General features: G+C 39.3%; 1 protein-coding gene across 1 annotated transcript in view; it reads right to left on the reverse strand.

Moving 5' to 3' along the window:
- Positions 1-21,327, reverse strand: part of KCNH8 (potassium voltage-gated channel subfamily H member 8) — a 356,045-nt gene that overhangs the window by 19,441 nt on the left and 315,277 nt on the right. The window contains exons 12-15 of the mRNA XM_047100054.1: positions 12,060-12,098; positions 7,344-7,702; positions 5,409-5,515; positions 2,699-2,775 (exon numbers count right to left, since the gene is read on the reverse strand). Of these exons, the coding sequence (XP_046956010.1) occupies positions 2,699-2,775; positions 5,409-5,515; positions 7,344-7,702; positions 12,060-12,098 (582 nt within the window). The remainder of the gene's footprint in view (positions 1-2,698; positions 2,776-5,408; positions 5,516-7,343; positions 7,703-12,059; positions 12,099-21,327) is intronic.

Genomic DNA, 21,327 nt, shown 5'->3' on the forward strand with positions numbered 1-21,327 from the left:
TTCCTTTCTGATTTTTGTTCTGTATTTAGCCAGCTGATTATGAAATCTACACATCAATGAACAATGTCTTTATATCTTAAATGTCTGGGCAAATATCAGAATGGGGTTGTTGCTATGTGCTCAAACTTTACATAATGCTCGACATGCCTCGCATATATTGGGGATTGCCCTTTTTATTAAAGAGTTATTATTATGCAGTGCATCCCATGTTCATTATCAATTCTTCTCTTGTTTACTCAGAACAAGGAAAAGAATAAATGAAGAATAAAGCAATCAAATGATCACATGGGTGAGTGGCAGGATACAGGGGAAGTGGAAAAATTAGGCTTGGATTTTAAAAGACAGATTTTTTTTTGGCTACATAAACGACATTATAGGAGATAGGAGGAAAAAAACAAGTAGGTCGGAAGAAAAATAATTTTACACTTTGAAGCCAATTTGTATTTTCATTCTGCCTGTCTTAGTGGGTTTTAACGCACTACCCAAAGAGTCAAGACTATAAATTAAATTCTGTGCAAAGGATAAGATTTTTCTAACTTAAGCTTCAGCCATGAAGAAATCAGGTATTTTCCTATAAGGAAAAACTAATTCCCTAGGGAAGGATAATTGGACCATTGATATTTTACCTTGCCCTTTTCATTTCAATATATGGCAAGATAAAAAGATTTATATCATCTCACTAGAAAAGCAATCATAAATACCGAATCACATTGGGGAAATATTTTGTTTTCCAAGTGGTTATCTGTTTTAACGTATCTACCACTAGTTCACATGGTCAAAGGAAAATCATAGAGGGTGTGGATTTACAGCTGTGATTTGGGAAACTATGTACATTCCAAAAGGTGAAGATATAAACACATTTTTCCCCAGAATAATTACTGACTCTAGTATTTGAGCTAAGACATTGGTCAGTCAGTTCTTAAAACCATTAAATGATCTCACATATGAGGGAAAAGAATCCAAAGAGTTCATATTAATTGGTGCTTTTAGCCAAGAAAAATATTTGAAAAGAAATTGTTCAATAAAAAGTTTTCTAACAGGGTATTTAGGTTTGTTTTGTTGTATTTAACAAGATGTTATTTACGAGACCCAGTGTATGGCCAAGTCTTTGTGATTTAAGGAGTTTCAATCTGATTAGTTTTTCATTCCTATATTGTCAGTCTGCCCTTTGTCTCTCTTACGTCTTGTTAGCAACAATCTTACTCCCAGAGAAAGTGGGCGCAGAAGGAGAGACAGCAGTAAATCATAAATCTTCACTAAGCTGAAGATACACAGGTTTAAGAGAAACCTCTGGGCTTTATGACAAACTACCCAGTTTTCCATTGTTGCAGATAATTGGAAACTGATATGATAACATGATTTCATTTTCCACAAATCTTCCCAGTGTCAATAACTATTATATTTTTTGCTACGATCTCCTCAGGCAATCTTAGTCCTAGAAAGGGATTCTATTACACTGTCTGTGCCCGTCCATGTGCCCTCACCCTAGGTGTACCCGGAAGGTCCAGGTCTTCCTGCGTATTTTTGTCTGAAGAACCTTTCTAGTCTCCTCTACAGCGAGGCCTGCATGAAGAGCAAGGGAGTCAATCTCTCAGGAACCACCCCCAATTCCATTTTTCCTTGCCTTATGGTGGAACAGTTTTGAATTGTCCTACATACTCTCTCAGTGGTCCCCAGCAGGATTGAGCCCCAGTTGCCCACAGAGTTAATTATCTTATTAACACGCCTTTCTTTCTGTGCTTCCCTTTCTCTTCTGCCTTACCTCTCTATCCTTTATGTTGCTTCCTGGGCCACCTCCCAAATAAACTATTTGCCTCCAAATTGTCTCGAATGTTTTTATTCGAGACAAAATTATTAAAATTTTTCGGAAGGGCACCAAAGTTAGGATAGTGATTCAGATATTGCCTTCTCTATTTATATGAGATGGCCAGAAAAGGCAAAAAGTAGGTAAGTGGTGACCTAGGGCTGGATGTGGGAACAGGGATTAATCATAAATGGCTACGAGAGGTCTTACTGCAGGGATGTAGGTAAAAGCATTCTAAAACTGATACGGTGACGGTAGAACTGTTCGATAAGGCTACTAAAATCATTGAATTGTACACTTGGAATGAGTTTTATGATATGCAAAATATATTTTAATAAAGGTCCTAAAAATTACCTTATTTCACATGAATAGATGGCAAGGTCCAGAGAGGTAAAGTGCTCAAAGTTACACAGCAAATATATGTCAGGGAAAAGAAGCGCATTTCAGGCCATTTGATTATTCTGAGAAATAGCATTCATCTTTGGATTAATCACCTTGCTTTAACTCATTAAAAATTAAAGTACATGAAAAAAGTGAAAAAGCACCAGTTATACCAAGTATCAATACATTTATGATGCTAATTAGTATAATTTTCATTTAGTTAGTGCTCACTTTATGCTAAATGATTTGCCTGCACTGTCTCAATTTCACAATGGGCCATAAGGTAGGCATAATCATTACCCTCTACTTACACGTGGGGAAATAGAGCATGAGAGAAAGTAAGGAACTTGTCAATGGTCACATAACTCACATGAGGCTTAGTGGGAATTCATCCATGGTGGTCTGACATCAGAGCATACGCCTGTAATTACTACATTATACTGCTTTTGCTGGTAACTAGGATTTATAGCTCTTACCACTCCAGCATGACCAAAGGAAGAGAAAGCTCCATACCTCACTGTTGAGTTTATTTATTTGCTGCTTGGTCTCCTCTGCTTTGATGAAGAGAACAGCAGCTCCAATCTCTGAGTCTGAAAAGTGTAACACACACAGAATGGGTCCTTTAGTAATAAACTTCATATGCGAGGATTAAGGCAGTTGAAATGGGTAAGGAAACCTAAGCTACTGCCTTTAACTCTTCCTGATGCCTGTGCACTGTAGGTTCTGTCTCCCTGGGATTGAACATGCTTCTAGTAATCCTCTGGATCCTGTCTGATACACACCTTGAAACTGGGCACGTATCATGGTGGGGACCATGACCTCCCTGATGGGATGTGTCCATGGCAAATCACCACCATGTTCCAAGATGACACATTTCCATTTTTGTTTTTAAGTTTTTTTTTAATGTTTATTTATTCTTGAGAGAGAGAGACACAGAGAGACAGAGAATGAGCAGGAGAGGGGCAGAGAGAAAGGGAGACACAGAATTGAAAGCAGGCTCCAGCTCTGAGCTGTCAGCACAGAGCCCGACACGGGGCTCGAACTCACAAGCCATGAGATCATGACCTGAGCCGAAGTCGGACGCTCAACCGACTGAGCCACACAGGTGCCTGACATTTCCTTTTTTGACCATTCTCTAAAAATATATCAGAGCCAATGACTAAACCATAGAAAAGGGATGTTCTGTTCCTCCTCCTCTTTTTCTCCCCTAAATATTGATTCCTGTGTCCATTAGAGCCTCCCCACCCCTACCCCGCCGCCACCCAACTTCTATTTCAGGTGCTAAACTCTACTGCAGATTTCCTATCTCTTCCTGAATTGCTCTAAAAGATAATTTCTCCCATTTTCTGGTTCTCTTATCTCCACTTTTTTTTTTTTAAACCTTGCTCTTCCAAATACATTTATTTCTGTCAGGGACAAAAGTACAGATAAATCGTTGCTAGCTGGAGTAGAAAGGAGATATATATATATATTACATATATATATATATATAATATATATTATTTTCATTTTGCAAAGTTAATCTATTAATTCAATGAATGATTAGAGAACATATATGGTAGGCTAAGCCTCCTTTAGAGGAGAGAACAATGAATAAAGAAAATCTAATTGACCCTCATGGAGTTTAGAATCTAGCAGGGAAAAGAGACATTTAAAAGGCAATTAGGTAATAGGTTTGAATTTCACATTAAGGGTAATAGGAAGCCCTGTCAGTATTTTACGCATAGGATCAGAGTTATAAGAATAAATTTGTATTTTTAAAAATGTTTACTCTGAATGGAGAGCAGTGTGAGACCAGGGAAGAGACTCTGGTAGCAAAGCAGGCAAGAGATGGATGTGGCAAGGAAAAATATGGTGGCAGTAAGGATACAAAATCTTAGAATCGAGGGATATTTACGAGATAGAGCTAAGAAAATCTGTTGCTTGAGGGCATGAGTATCGGGCTACATACTGGGAAGAGGAAAAGAGAAGGCTAAGAAGATGGTGGGAGCAGAAATAGGTGGATAGACATGGTGAGGTTCTGTGCAACATCTCCAGGTCTAGGTGAGTCAATAAGGAAAACTTCCGGTTGGGACCTGCCATCAACTTTCGCAGCAAATACATCAGTGTGGCTATATGCTTTCTGTGCCTCTTTCCCCAGAGTAATATCAGCACATGTAAGTCAACTGAATGAATGAATCAGGATTGCTCACTGACATCTGCACTCCTTCTTTCCCTGTCTTCCATTCCCCCTGCACACCTCCCCTCCCCCACCCCACAGCAAGGAGGCTTGCAAGGACCCTTCCGTTTCCCTAGACGATAATGAGGGCCAGGAAGGACTGCTGAGATGGAATACTGCAATTCCACCAAAAGGAGACACACACACTCACCCAGGACCGTACATTCAAAAGTCTTTACTGGGCTTGGCTTTGTTCATGGAGGGATTCACTAATTAGTAATGGATCCTGACACAAGGATCTCAGAGCTGAGTGGGAAGGGGAGGACAGAGCTGGCAGGGGACTGCTGGCCTTTCATCTTACAGTTTTCTGGTAATTGTTTTGGATAGCCTATGCTTGTTCATTATTCTCCCTTTATTAACTACAGGTGCATCTTCTTTACAATTTCTTTGTCATTCCGGCCTTCATTATGTTGACAGATTACTTTTTATGGGCAATGAGCTCAAGAAGGCAAGGGAGAGAGAGGAATCTGGGTTGGGTTTGGGAGTACCCTTACATTAATCTACCATTGCTAGAGCACAGTGCTTCATACAGATTTCCCTCATTTCCAGCCTTCAAACATCCTTCTGAAGTTGTTTTATCCTTTGACAAAATGCAAATACAGGATCTCTCCTCAAGAAGTTGGATAAATATAACCTATGTTCCTATAGTATACAACCAACGCAGCTTTTCTTCTTGGTAATGTTATTTTTGTGGCTTAATCTGCATCTATCCTAAGAAAACATGGTCACCCTTTAATGAATAGCAGACATTTGAGTCTCCTAACACACCATTTACCTGGGCTGGTAAATGGCAGGGCATCTAGGCTGGACAGAGGAACAATTACAAATGATATCTTAGAAACTTGGAGATGGCATAGACTCAAATCAAATTTTTCCATGGCATGGGTAAAGTTCTAACATGTGGGAAATACTCAGAGAATGGGAAGGCAAAAAAGGGTCAATGCCAAACGTTACAAGTAAAAAAGAAATACCACCCCTTGACAGAAGACTAAATATAGAGCTTACCTCCTAGAGGAGGAGAAACTCTGGGCTCTGGTCTGAGGCGTTCAGAGCCGAAGTCAAAAGTCTGGCTTTCCTCACTGCTGTTTCCATCTTCAATTCCATCAACGATCCTGTTTAAAATAAAGGAAATTGGCTAGTTGTGCATTTTTGCTTTTGGTTCCAGTATTTCTAGGAGACTTAAAAATATTGTATTGATTTCTAAATTCTGCAGTCTCTAAAGCTGTGCTCTCCAATATGGTAGCCATTAGCTTTGTATGGCTATTGAGCACCTGAAATGTGGCTCATGCAAGTTGAGCTGTGCTGTAAGCATAAAATGCACATTAGATTTTGAATATTTGAGTAAAAAATGCAAATGGTTTTATTAGTAAAATTTTACTGTTATTTACACTTGAAATTAATTATTTGGGGCATAGTGAGTCAAATAAAATATATTACTAAAATTAACTTCACTTGTGTATGTGGATTTTTTGTTTTGTTTTTTAAAAATGTGGCTACTAGAAAATTTAAAGTTACATATGTGCCTCACAATTTTAGCTCACATTATATTTCTATTGGACAGAAATGCTGTAGAATTTGCAAGCTTATTTATTCTTAGATTGAACACCTTAAGCTACTGAAGTCCTCTTCTCTGAATTCATATTAAATCACCACTTCATTCAGAATTAAAATCTTTTAACCTAATGATTATGGCATCACATTAAATAACCTTGATGACACCTTTACTCTGAACCTGGACAGAACTCTGAAGTAAGAGTTAAAGAATTTCATATAAACGACTATTAGGACTTTGGCTAGTCTTCTTTCCTTGCTAAATGCTATTTAATGCACTCATTATTTAAAAACTATAAGTCTTTTGTAGAAAATATAAACATAAAAGTAACAAAAATTAGAAAATAAAAATCACCTGTAATGCACCACTACTGTTAGCATTTTGATGTATGTCCTCACAATCTTTTTCTATATATAAAAGGAAAAATGTTCTTCTTATAAGTTCAAGATAAACCTTTCTTTTTCAGTTCTGATATATTTTTCCCCTATTTAAAATTTACTGTCTTTCTTCTTATTACAAATTTAGGAAGGAGAAGAGTAAGGCAATGTTTTCAAATTACCATCCTCAACTGAATTCCTGAACTTCTAAGTATGTTTTGCTTATTTAAAAAAAAAAATCTCTCTCAATGGATGAATTGTGTTCTTCAAAAGAGTAGCTAAATATATTTAGAAATATCACTTGCTTTACAAGTAGAAAAATAGAATTTGAATACAGATTTCCAAACTTAATCTCTGAGATTTTGGACAAAATAGTATAGATAATTTGAACTACTTTACAGGACTCTTGAGAAGACTAAATGTAATAGCGAATGTGAAATTACCTAGCAGAGGACATGGGACATAGGAAGCACTCAGTATTTTTTTTTTCTTGCTTCTATTTATTGTCAGCTATGATGTGATTTTTTACTATTGCTTTTATGCTCCATAGACCACTTCTTTCACATTTCTGAGTCAGGATTTTTCAGCCTCTCAATCATCTTTAGTTAATCCTAAAGAGAATTTTTAAAATTAAAAATAGAGCTATGCTGTGTTACCTACGGAAGAGGCCAGAAATAAAAGTAAGCTTCGGTTATCCACAATGATAAAGAAAATAGCATTGAAAATGAACATCAACACTTAGGTAGAGCTAAATGGATGAAGGGAGTGAAGAAGGCCTTCTGAACATTTAATGGACCCTTTCGAGAATGTAACTAAAACTATTGTCATACTGTACACACCTCCACGCAGACGCAAAATTTACACACAATATTCAGGAAAGCGGAAGAACCCAGGCTAGGAACCTGTGTGGTTGAGAGGCCCAGAGGGCTGAATAATTTACTAACTAGGTACCAATTTGAATAAAAGGCAGCCATTTTTACCTAGGAAAGAATTATATGATGTGATTCTTACCTTGGACTGAGGTCTGGGGGTCCAGAACTATTCAAAGCCGAAAGTTGCAATTTCAAGTTTCTCTCTTTCCTTTTTCCATGGTTAGGGGGGTCAGTTTCCTGTTTGTTTTTTGGGGAATTTGAACTGGAGACTCTGATAGGTGAGTGAAACGGCACTGTTCCTGAGGCCAGCTGCTTCAAGCTCAAGCCTAGATAGCTTTTACTGCTTCCCACCTTCTTGCTGCGTGAAGAGGAGGATCCCCTTGTGTAGATGGGAGAGAGGGAGGCTGTCTCTTCTTCCTCCCCTTCCTCCTCCTCTTCCTCATCTTCCACAATGGACGGGAGTCTTTTGTTGATGCTGCCATTTCCCTTGGGCTCTGACTAAATCAGTGATAACATAGATTAGTACAGATTGCAAAGGCCGCTTGAGAGGAATATCATTCATGCTGGTGGTCCTATCGAAACAACGTCAAATCTTTTAGAAACTTACGTCTCATGAAAACTTAAGACTTTGCAGATTTTGCTATTATTTATTCAGGTGTTCAATGTCTCGCCATTTCTGCTATTCCCCGGGTTTACCCTCTCTGCTATCCTGGTGTTGGTCGGCTAACACCTCTCTTGGTCTTCTTAAACTGTCCTGGTGGGAAGGGTGCATTTTACCAGCTTGGCATCTAGATTTTAATCAGCCTGTCATCTGTAATAGGATATGATGGCATGCTGTTAGGAGTAAGGACATTTTCAATTTTACTGGAAGGTCTTGGGCCTTGTTATTTTAAAGTTATAGGGTCTTCAGTGGAACTTTATATGGAGGTCAACCAGAAAAGTATATTATCTTTGAGAATAAAAACCTTTCCTATTTTGGATCAGATAGATGGAGTAAGATCCGCGGCATCCACAGCTACTCTGCTTCCTGCTATCTTTACTTTCAGATGTCAGTTGGAAGGAAATGGAGCAAACCATTTGGCCTGCTCCCCTTGAGAACCTTGGGAAAGGAAGAAGTCTTGCTAAACCCCATCTTAGACTCTAGTTCCATCCATGTTGTTGGAAATGGCAAGATTTAATTCTTTTTGATGGCTCAGTAATATTCCATTGTGTGTGTGTGTGTGTGTGTGTGTGTGTGTGTGTGTGTGTATACACAAACCACATCTTCTGTATCCATTCATCAGTATATGGACATTTGGGCTCTTTCCATAATTTGGCTATTGTTGATAATGCTGCTATAAACATTGGGGTGCACGTGCCCCTTCTTATCTGGGGTTTGTATCCTTTAGATAAATATTTAGTCATGCAATTGTTAGACTGTAGGGTGGTTCTATTTTTAGGATGGAACTAGAGTGTATTACGCTAAGCAAAATAAGTCAGAGAAAGACAAAGGACAAATACCATATGGTTTCACCTATATGTGGAATTTAAGAAACAAAACAGATGAACAGAGGAGAAGGGAAGGAAAAACAAAATAAGATAAAAACAGAGAGAAGGCAAACCATACGAGTCTCTTAACTATAGAGAACAAAATGAGGGTTGCTGGAGGGGAGGTGTGTGGGGTGACAGGCTAAATAGGTGATGGGCATTAAGGAGGGCACTTGTTGAGATGAGCACTGGGTATTGTATGTAAGTGATGAATCCCTGAATTCTACTCCTGAAACCAATACCACACTATATGTTAACCAACTGGAATTTAAATAAAATTTTGGAAGAAAAAAAAACCCATCTTGGACCCTTGACTGGAGTCATTCAACCTTTTAGACTAAGAAGAAGTGAGGGAGAGGTTGGATAAAGACAACGAAGATAATGATGATGGGGCAGGGCAGAGAGAACAGCAAAGGCTAAGCTAGTGGCCCTCAATGGAGTCACTAGAAGAGTGGGTGTTTCTTGCTCTGCCCCAGACATGGCTTCTCTGCTCCAAAGGCTCAATTCATTTTTTTTTTTTTTTGGTGCCTCATTTTCTTTTGAGGATACAATTGTTTCTACTTGCTCATCAATAATTTCTAATAGAAATAAGGTCATAAGCTGAAAAGATCTAAGTGTGCTATTTAAATCTCATGAGCTGTCATGGTTATTACTTCATATTAATAAACAGTTGGTTTATCGGTATCTATTGATTTTCCTGTAACCATTATAATGATACATACAACAACAAAAAATGAACTTGAACGTGTGGTGACTTTAACAGGCAACAGCCCATCCAGTTTAAAACTGGCCAAGCTAAGCAAAATAGTTTACTCATGAAACTGTTTAGTAGCACTGTAGAATAGAGAAATTAGCTCACCCAGTTAAAGACACACGGGGCAAACTTATCAAAGAAATGAAGAACAATGAGTGAATTCTTTAACTGAACTTCTGTTTACATTTCCATTGGCAGTTTAATCATTCCTTTGGTTCAAGGAGGCTCCGCTGGTCCTGATGTAATTCTCTAATAATCTATAGTGTTTGTACTTCTACAAGTTTGTTCGGATTTCAAACTTCCATTTTATCATGGAGACTTGGCACTTGGGGCAAGTTGCTTAAATACTGACACTTGTGATCAAGGCAGCCAACATTACCTACACCAAGAATTAATTATTCCCCCTACCATTATTACAGACAGGACCCAAATTTATTAGATTATTAAACACCCAGCCCCACATGCAACGCCCATACAGGAGTTCCAGCTCCTTTCCTCGGGCTATCCATACAGAAATGCTTGCTTCCCTCGTGCAGCTGGATTCATCCATGTATACACTGCCATACATTTCAACCACAGATTTCTTCCTTGTCTTCTGACCCACCCCTTCTTCATTTCCTCCCAACAGATGCTTCCACGAGGGCAATGATGTTCTTTTCCCCATAGTCAAAGGAATCTCTAATTTAGCTCATGACATTCTATGGGATAGCCATTTCAAACGCACAGTGGACTAGATTCAGTCAAACCTGCCATGACTACAGGGGAAACAGAATAAAGTCTAATGGTTGAATGCGTGAACTTTCGGTCACACAGTCCTAGAAGTCTGGAGACTTCTACCTGCAATGGTGGTCAAGTAACATCATTTAAATCATTTAAATCCTTGTTTTCCTCATCTGTAAATTGGGAATGGTATGAGGATATAGATATTAGATAATGGAAGTTAAAACACTTAGCAGTGTGCACTGAAAGTACTTAAAATAGATGCTTGCCCTCGTGATGATGATGATGATGATGATGATGATAGTGAAGAAAATGGAAACATTTGCCTCAGGGCAGATTCTACACAGAGTGCTGGTTACCCCTTTTTATATAATCTCCCCTTCTTTGCTAGTTAACAGAATTCTTAGGAATGTACCTTGCCCAAAGATCACCTTTCTCAGCTTCCTTTGCCTCTTGGTTTGGCCATGAAGTTAAGTTCTGAGGTGATAGCAGGCAAGTGGACAGGTTAAAAGGAACTTACAGGAAGACTTCTGGAAAGAGGGAAGCCTCTATCCTACCCTTCAGTGTTTTTGTTTTGTTTTGTTTTGTTTTTTTAGTTTCTAGTCTGGAATACCGATACAATGGATAGATCTCTAGCAGCCATCTTAGAGAATGAGGAGGTCTTAAAAAAGGAAACCATGTGTTGAGGATAATGAAACCAAAAGAAGAAAGCTCAGGACCCTGTTGACACAGTTATGTCACCCACCTCTGGCCTTGTTCACGAGAGAGAAATAAATATCTTTTGCCTTGAAGCTGTTATGCTGGTGATTTTGATGCTGAAGCCTAAATTATACAGAAGATTTTTTTTTGAAAGTTACAGATGTTGTGTTCTTAGCAGGGATGTTCATTTTCACTGTGCTATGAAGGAGTGAGGAATTCAAATTGGAAAATCCAAAGGAAGGCAGGATTTCTCATGAGAAAGAGAATATAGGAGTGGTTGGGGAAAAGGGGGTAAAGTAGTGAGGAAAGGCTGCCTGTTGAGAAGAGTTGAAACATAATGGCCATTTTGCCAGCTCCTGAGGAGGGATTTTGTAGAGATGAGAAAGAAGACAACTAGTGCCAGAGAGAAACTCAGTTGAATGCTCTGAGATGTTTTAAGGGCTTTTAAGAAGTTTCCCAATAGTATTAAAAGTAAACCCTGTCTGTGCCCCAGCTATCTTCAGTAAATTATCAATGTCTTTTACGTGTGTTATAGGATTGGATTGGTGTTTCTCTGTATGTACACGTGTCTGTGTGTACACACGTGTGTGAAAGGTGTTGGGTTCTGCTTCAAGGAGAATACAGAGCAAAAAAGGGAGCTATTTCTAGGTTCCTGTCACAGTATCATTGGTAGTAAAAGTCTAGGTAATAAATCTGATAAATCACTGTTTCTTGGGAAAGTTTTCTGTGAAATTGGAGGATTCTAAAAAGTTGGGATTATCTTAAGAGCTCAAGTGAAACCCCTTCCAGAATATCTGAGACATTTTTTTTTTATACTATGGATAACCATGTTGTACCATCATCGGAAGCTTACAAGAAAACATTTGATTATTAACTTTAAACATAACAAATGTACTTCCGAAGTCAATTCCTCGGGATTTTTCTACTTTTGCCAGGTTCTGGTGACGACTGCTTTTCAACAACAATAAAACCCTTAAATAGATGACTTTCAATACTTCTCTGCTCCAAACTCCAGAAAGTCAGTCAATACATTTCAGTGGGAAGCATTTTAGGGAAAGTAGAAAATAAATACATAAAACCCTGAAGTGGGAGACAGATTTACAGGAAATCCTACAGATTTTAGATAAAGATTCTGTTCTTTGGCAAAAGCCATACCTGTGAGACCGTAGATTTGTTCGATAATCTTGATATCACCTGAAAGAACAAACAAACAAATAGAAGTTGTAACAATCATTTAAACCTTCCCAGGTGCTTTGGGACTGAGTAAAATGTAGGAAGCAGGGGAGAGACCATGTGGGGGCGATTAATCCGCTTGGGTAGGCCAGAGAAGGAAAAAATACCTCCTAAAAGAGGCAGAAACTGCCTTCCTCATCCCAGCCTGTAGGAGCTCTACTGACCAGTGTGTGAACTAAGAAAAGGAAGGAGCAAATTGAATGTAACACCTAGGAAATAATGATCGAAATAGTGGCTGTGTTGGTTATATTTTCCATCTTGATGCTTTATTTGCTCCCCTTTTGTTTTCCATCTCCCTTTTCCCTCTTTCCTGCCTTTCTGCTATATTCTTGCCGATTCTATGACTTTTCTCTCTGGCTCTGTGAAAACGGAAACCCATGGAATCTTTTCTTATTAAATCCATTTCTTTGTAGTTACCCACCTCCCTTTCTTATTTGAATACAGGTGGGGGTGATGTCTCCTTTCTATCCCATGTCTTTCCTCACCATCAGGCTCCTTGTGGACTAGGATTAAGTTCACCGGGGAGTCCTGATCTCCTATTTGATTGAATTTAAATCCCATCAATTGTAAAAAGAAACAAGATGCTGCTAAACAAATTGTGACATGCCCATCAATTATAAGACAAATCTCAATTTCAGAGATGCTAAAATGTGAAAAACAATATGTATTGTAGAATCACTTAAGCTGGGTTTCAGAATACATCTTACATAAAATCAAACTACAGGACTGTGGAGAAGTCCATCACAAAACACGCAGCTTTCCATGATGGACACAGAAGCTTTGGAACTTATGATATATCTTGGAAACATGCTTCAGGTCTCATCCACACTGTTTTCTGCTCAAATACACTTCCTTCATCTGAAAGTGGTAATAGATGCTATAAATTAGCATAATTTTATTCACATGAAAAAACACTTGTACACTCAAAAATGATCTGCCTAGTAAGTGAGACATATTTAGTAATTCTGTCAACTCTCACTGTGGTTTTTTTCCCCCTAGATGATTAGGGAAATAGATGTGTTATTATTTATACAAATGCCGGCATCATTATTGCTGTGCAAATATATGTTTCATCAATGTTTAATATTACCAAAGAAGTCAACCCATTCTACATCTGCTTAGTTGCCTAAATATGCATTGATCAGAAGCATTGTAGACATAAGTTTTGTAATAATTCCCTGAGTGGTGACAAATAAAACAGCTGAATAATTAAAAATGTGAAAAATAAAATTACAGTGCTGTTGCTACGGTGGTAGACAGTTACAGCCTGGATGAGAGAAAGAACGTCTCAGTGGGACTCAGGAAGCCTGAACATCTCCAGCTCAGAGATGCCATCTGAGGTGTAAGAAAAACTCCTAGTTCTCTGGTTTACTAGTAGTGTGAGCTCTGGAAAGTTGCTGAGTCCCAAGTTTATTTGTCTACGTCAGTGCTTCTCAGACTTTACTGTGCACACAAAATCACCTGGGGATTTCACTATCAAACGCAGGTTTCGGTTCAGGAAGTCCGGAGTGAGGCTCGAGACTGTATTTCTAAGGAACTCCCAGGCAACGCTGATGTTACTGGCCCACGAGACACACGCTGAGTAGCAAGATCTCATAACTGACGTCACTGCTATTATTATCCTATCACCGATGAATTCATTAAGTGTTCACTCTGTGACAGGCACCCTGACAAATGCTCACAGCCATCATGTCCATTAATTTTTACTGTAATCCTATGAGGTAACAAGTATACATCATATAACCAGCACTGCTGTGATAGGCTCTCTGAATGCAGTTATTTCATTTGCGTACAGCATTTGAATCACATGCATTTGAAAAGAGTTCTATGATATATTAGTTCTACTGACTAACCTTTCACACCCATCCAGATTCTGCCAATTGCGGAGAATATTAGTTTAATGGAAAGCCAGTGTTTTAAAGCCAGAAGTCACCCTAAAGAGTGGCTGCTACAATGGTTTGTAACCTGGCAGACAGTAGAATGCTTGAGAAGGATTCCTAAATAAATCAGATTCCAGAGCACCAACTCCAGAGAGTCTCTTCCAGTTGGTGGTAGGTGGGGCCGGGTCTTTGGCTCAGGGCTGAAACCACTGAGTTAGTCCAACTCCCCACCTAGACATGTGAAGTGAAGTGGCTGTCCAGGAAGATGAAGTGACTTGCCCAGTTCACGCATCAGGTTAGAGCTCTGGCAGAACCTACCAGACGCCAGGTGCCCTGACTCTTGGTGTACCTAACGCAGAATCCCAAGCTGTCTCAGGTGCCTCCCCGGCAGTTCACGCTGTTACCTGAGCTGAAAGACTAAATGCCTCACATACGGTGGAACTGAATGTAGCACAAGGTTTGATGACTGCCACAAAGCAGGCCCCAAATCTTGTGATACTAAGTTACCCAAGCACCTCGTTAGCCTTTTCTGGGTTATAGATCTCTCCGGAAAGAAAATGAAGTCTAGTCATTCTATCCCAAGGGAAAAAAATGCACAGATACAAACCTTTGAATAAATAATGTTTATTGATCTCCTTTTCTTGTTCCGGTAACTGGAAGACTCAAAGGTTTTGAAAGTTTTGAGGAAGACAGTTTTCTCCAATTTGAGTCCCTCCCACATGAACTTTCAGACAGGAGGAGAACAGCTGGTAATCTCTAATGGGGATGATTAAAAAATAAAAAGACTGAAGGAACAGAGGTTGGGATGGTAAAATGTTGTAAATCAGACATAAAACAAGGAATGGAGTCCTGCGATGAAGTCAAGGCTGACGGTCAGCCCACTCAGACCCTAGAATTGTATCTTCACTTTGCCAGGACAGAAGAAGCCAAGTGTGAGCAAGAAGGACCTAGGACATGTCTTGGCAAAACATTATCATGAATGAAAGTAAAGCTTTATAATCTTGTAGACTAGGAAAGAAACACATTCTCAGTGATGTGGAGTTGGTTTAAAAAGTTTCTGCATAGCTTCTCTTCTTTTATTCCCCTGTCCTAACCACTTAACTTACTCTATCACTCTATAAGTCCAGTGGGAACAAAGAGAGAAGACTCTTAACATCGAAAAACACCGCTCCTTGGTATGGAGAACCATAAGGAGGAAAAAAGTCTCTTATTACTCAGACAATCTGCTATGAAAAAGCAAAACAAATTCGCAATCGTCTTTAAAAGAAAAACAAAGCGTAAGGAAGGCCTCAAAATTATACTATTGAGCTTGAATTGCAAATGGAAATCAAACATGCTAAAATTAATGGTGGTTTTAGATGTGAAAAATGCCATTGTGTTCTTTAATGTTGTCTATTTTGCTGAATGAAGATATGCTACCTTGGCCATCCAGCTTACCTTTTCCTTAAGTTCCTAAGTTCCTCAGTAGTAAATCTTCCTGCTGTTAGGACTTTCTTTTAGCTGAGAGGGAAGCTTTTTGATTTCTTTCATCTATGTCTACCCACTGATTAAAGTGTCTCTGAATTCTGACACATGGTACCATGACAATGAAGTTTGGGGCCCAGCCTTCACTGGATGCTAATGCCCCACCCTCAGAAGCTGAGTGTTTTCTCAGTAGTTTTTCAGTAGAGGAATTATCAATAAGCTTTCCTTACTCTCAAGATCTTTTCCAGAGACTGGACCACCAAGACGTCGACTGGTACGAGGTAGGAAGGAAGCAAATGCGAATGGAACCCACTACAGAGGCCTAGGAATCCTAAACTGTAACCCAGTGGCCCAGTGGCCCAAGGGAGGCATTCTCCTGGTTTACTTGGTTTGCAGGTCAGAATTATAAGCCCCCATGTGAGTCTGAAACTGTCCTCTCAACTCGGGAATCTTCTAAGACACTCAAGTGTTCTGGTAGGACTGTTACCTACAGCTGATTGCTCAACTGGGAAATGAGATGTGAATTACAAGGCTCTTCTTTCTGAGTGATTCATGGTATTCTCTGCTTTGTTAATAATGCCACATTGATTAAGTCACAAAGAAGATTGAAGGAACATGTGTCCTCATTCAGAAAAAGGAATCCTCACACGTTTTCTCTTGTTCTCTGGATGGCAACATTACCAGTACTGGTGGCTGTTTGGGATGAATAGAGCATGAATGAAGGACAGTCACATGGAACTCCGTAACTTTCATAGTTAAAATGCCCATTCTTATAAAGCCATAAGTAATTGTCATATGATATGGGCACGTAGCACATCAGTAGGTCTCCTTTTTATTTCTGATCTGCTTCTTTCTCTTGTAGACTCAAGTGGAGGTACCAAGAAGTCATGAATGCCACCAATGGCAGGAAGAAGACAGAAAGAGGAACTGGAAAGCTCTGGAGAAAAGACAGGCTTTGAATAAGGGGGCATTCATTTTCAACTAAAAAAAGGCTTGGGAGTTCACTACCATCTAATCTACAGAAGAAATTTTTGAAGCTGGTGTGAAACCCTAAGTGGGTAAACAGTGGCTAATATGTTTCCTTTGCTTGTTGTGTAACTGAGAAACAGAAATGAGATTATAATGGAAAAACTGATGATTTTGAACTTTTCCAATTTCATCCTGAGCCTTGAGGTCGAGACAAACTATTAAGATTTAGAGGGGAATTCTTCTCCCCTAAGTAAATACTATCACTTCTGATGCAGAAAGCACAAGTCAAGTAACCAAGACTCGAATTGAGTGTTTATTGACTGCTAGCACTGTAGAGTTCAATTATTGAGCCTATTGTATAAGAAGCACCAGAAAAACCTCTTCATTGCTGTGTGTTATGGTAAAAGGTCTATGTGTCAGGGGTGATAGGACCCATTTCGGAGCTATGATAGCATAGTGGTTAAGAGCTGGGATTTTCCTAGTCTTTTTACTCATTAGCTATGCAACTTTGGGAAGCACATTAATCGGGATAAAATAGGTAAGGCTGAAGGAACAAATACTTTGCTGACTTTTAATGGCTTAACCCAAAAGAATTTTATTTCTCATTCTTCCTCTAAAAAATGATAATAATATTTAAAGTTGTTCTGAGAATTAAATGAGATATATATATGTAAACTGAACAAGTTTTCAAGACCCAGTTGGCCACATCTGGGTGGCATTGTGTCACACTAAGATACATGTATAGCAACCAAAAGTACTGATGGCCCTTGAACAGCACTGGGTGTTGTTCAAGGGTCAGTGGACCCCCTCAGTGGAAAATTGTATATAACTTTGGACTGGCCCCAAAGTTAACTACTAATAGCCTACTATTGACCAGAAGCCTTACAAATACATAAACAGTTGATTAACACATATTGTGTATGTTATACAGTATCATATACCATATTCTTACAAGAAAATAAGCTAGAGAAAAGAAAATATTATTAAGAAAATCATAAGAAAGAGAATATGCACTTACAGTACTGTATTTACAAAAAATACAGTGGATTTTGTATGTACAAAAAATACATATAAGTGGATCTGTGCAGTTCAAACCTGTGTTGTTCAAGAGTCAAGCTGCAATTTAAAAATAATTCTAATCTTTAGTGTGCTTGCAGGAACCTTAAAGGTGATACGTGTATTGATGAACTACAGTAAGACTTTTTAAAATCACCCCTCCCTTTCCATTCCACTAGCAACAACAAAGGTGCCTCTCTCTCAGTTCTTTCACTAAAACCCTGGATCCCTTCTGCTCACTCTTCCCTTCCTGCTTCCTTCTGGCCATAAAGCCCAACATTCCTGCCAGAGCTGACCTCTGGGTGGTCCGTGCCATCCAGCCCTCTTGTTTCTGGAGAAAGAGAAAGCATTTGGAGGCTGCTGGGCAGTGTAAGTCTCTTACCACTTGGACTTCATGGTACACAAGGAATTCTCACGTAAAGCTTATGGTGAAAAGAGCCCTCACACCGTTGCACTTGCTAAGTACTTGGTCCAGTGCCTGGCATAAAGAGTAATTAAATTCCTGTTAACAAATGTCAGTTATATTATTATTGGCATAGTGATTATGAAGAAAAGTTTTCTTTGAATTCGGTGAATGGGAAATAGAGCATTTTTAGCTATGGATATCCAAACATTCACACAGATGAGTTCGTCCAACTGAAACTAACAGATATGTAGATATATAATAAAGAGACCATGAACTTGTTAAACCTGAGTTTCCCCCCAAATGGATCTCCCAGCAGAGACCTGTCATCCCAGGCCACAAAGCTCTTCTTTGTACGGCACTAGGTACCATACTTTACATAAAGTAATAACTTGGTATTCTGTTCTTTTCTCTCCCAACCCTTTTATCTGCTTCACTTAAATAAAATAAGGCACTTTCAAATTGTCCATAGGTATGAATACAGTGAAGACATTGATAATATATGCAAATTGACTCAAGCACAATTTTAACTTCCTATCTCTAAATTCTAAATTCAAATGTATGAATTACAAGGCTTTGGAATTAAAAGAAAACCCGAAGAGTCTCCAATACTTATGTAAGAACTTGGAAAATGCAGGATGATTTTTGAGGGAGAGAGAGTTTTTTATTAATATGTGGTTCACATCATTCTAGAAAGACAGAGGGGGAAAATACACACCATTATGTGAAGAAAACTCAAAATTTCTCAGCACTGACATAGAGTTTTAATGATTCCAGGCTTAAGGAGCTAGCTCTGTACCAACTCCATGATTTGGGAGTTCAGCAGTTAATCAGTGCTAAAAGAATGTGCAGTCGAAACTCATTATATTGAACTGAGATTCCGTGCCCCCCAAGGACCTGCTTCTGATTAGGGTACAATGGCTCCTGGTTAGCTTGTAAAATCAGCTACTATGTAATTGTAAGGAAACACAATAGCTGGTTTCATAAGATTTTCCGGATACACGCTGAGTACTTTGGTTCCAAACCAGGTCGGTGAAGGAAGATGCTCAATTTGGCATGAGAAGTTTTCACATCATAACTCCTGACGGCACTTCTAAAGCTAATGCGAAATGCCTAATTTGCTACCTAGGAAGCTCACTGTCAATTATACACTGTAACAAAAAAGGTGACCGGCCCTATATGATGAAAACAGTGTTTGTCGCAGCAAACCGAGATGAGCTACTCTGCTTATTCGAACCACAGTGACTTGGTTAAGCTCACTTAGCCAGAGAAAATAAGAGGACTATAAAGGACCGTGATAGAGGGCAGCTTCTGAATGACCAAATGCATGTCTTTCTTAATTAAAGCACTCTTTGAAACGTAAGCATGAAGAATACTGTGTTTCAGAGCATTTACACTTTTGCTGAATAGTCAACAATTTCTAGGTGAAGAAGAAAGTCTCACAGTTAGTAGATCAGGGCTGAACTTAGGTTATGGTTTTGTGGTACTCAAAGGTGATGTGTGGCCTGGGTGGCTCAGTCAATGAAGCTTCCGGCTTCGGCTCATGTCATGATCTTGTAGTTCGTGGGTTTGAGCCCCACATTAGGCTCTGTGCTGACAGCTCAGAGCCAGGAGCCTGCTTCGGATTCTGTGTCTCTCCCTCTGCCTTTCCCCTGCTCGCACTCTATCTCTCTCTCAAAAGTAAATATAAAAAAAAAAAAAAAAAGGTGATGTGTGGAGCACTGTAAGGAAGATATTACTGATCAATTATATATTGACTGAAAACAAGTCTTCGTGAGAATTCACAGTAGGCATACAAACCACTGAAATTTAGGAAGAAATGTGTCTGATTTGGTATTTTGTCTCCGCTAGTGGTGCTCAGGGAAGTCCCCAGAACAATAATTGTCATAGATCAAATATGCCTGATACATCTTGTTTCCTTCTCTGGGTCTCTCTCCTAACCACACTGTCATCCAAAGTCTGTGAAGAAATCATTCCCCAGTTATTTATACAGTGGTATGTCTTTTTTTATTTTTTTCTTATGTAAATTTGTATTTTGAGCCTGAGCTTTCATCATAGGATAGACTTTTCCTTAACCTGTTAGAATAAACAGTGAGGGACTTAGCGGAGAGATTCGTGGGGAGATGAGACGGTGGCCCTTTTCCTGAAATTACACCGTGTGGACAAGATTTTAGGGCTATCATGTGGCAACCTAGTCACAGAGTAGCCATGTCCAAGTTTGTGTGAAATCACAGTGGTATCCACTGTGTAACCGCTCTGCATAAACATGTGAACACTGAATAAAGCATATCCATTTAGAATGGGCATGACTTCTTAGAGCAGGGCATTCTAAACTTTGAGCTAAGTCAGTTACTTATGGGTTCATACAAAGACATCATTCTTTTACTTACCTACATGAAACCTATACATATAAGTCTCTTCAGAACATGGGGTGCCTGTGTAGCTCAGTCAGTTGGGCATCTGACTCTTGATTTTGGCTCAGGTCATGATCCCAGGGTCATGGGATCAAGCCCCATGTCAGACTCTGCACTGAGCATGGAGCCTGCTTGGGATTCTCTCTCCTTCTCCCTTCACTCGTGCTTTCCCTCTCTCTCTAAAATAAGAAATTAAAAAAAAAAAAAAAAGAACAAACTTTCCTCTCCACGTTTTAAGGTGATTGTGTCCATGATTGCAAAATATGCACCAGTGACTTTACTGGAAGATGATGCTTTCACAGTTATTTACACAAATTTGCACAATTCTGGTCCTTCAAGTTTCTAATCTCCTGGATCAGGCTGTGCTTGTTAAGTCGTGTCTTTGGGGATGGCGGGAAACTGGCATGTGGGATTCTTTGAAGGAACAATTCTGGCCTTGGTTGTACTGTAAAGACATATTACTTTTAGGTAATAAAGATGCTTCCAAAATAGGTCACTTGGAGGATGGGCAGGGCAAGGCGGGGAGCGGAGAGTGGGGAAAAGAAAAACAAGTCATTTGCAGTCCCACAGTAGGAGTCATATATTTCCTATTAGTTTCCATTAGGTCTTTAAGAGGTGTAACTTTTACTTGAAACTGGCTCTAAATCATTGCCTTTAAGCCTCTCCTCTGGTCACCGTTCCCTTTCTGCTAATTAATTCAGAATTTCTATTTTTTTTAATGTTTCTTTAGTTTGAGAGACAGAGAACATGGGTGCACGCATGAGCACTAGTGGGGAAGGGGCAGAGAGAGAGAGGGAGAGAGAGAATTCCAAGCAGGCTCTGCGCTGTCAGTGTGGACCCTGATGCGGGGCTTGATGTCCCGAACCGTGAGATCATGACCTGAGCTGAAACCAGGAGTCGGATGTTTAACTGACTGAGCCACCTCGTCCCTTGTTCAGAATCTCTAAATAAACATTAACTTTTCCTTGGAGAAGTAACATTAAACATTACCACGGTAACATTAC

Source organism: Lynx rufus, unplaced genomic scaffold (genome assembly GCF_022079265.1).
Source record: "Lynx rufus isolate CCGP_SWC_20201006 ecotype Redwood Valley unplaced genomic scaffold, mLynRuf1.p SCAF_5, whole genome shotgun sequence".
In the NCBI taxonomy this organism is placed as follows: domain Eukaryota; kingdom Metazoa; phylum Chordata; class Mammalia; order Carnivora; family Felidae; genus Lynx; species Lynx rufus.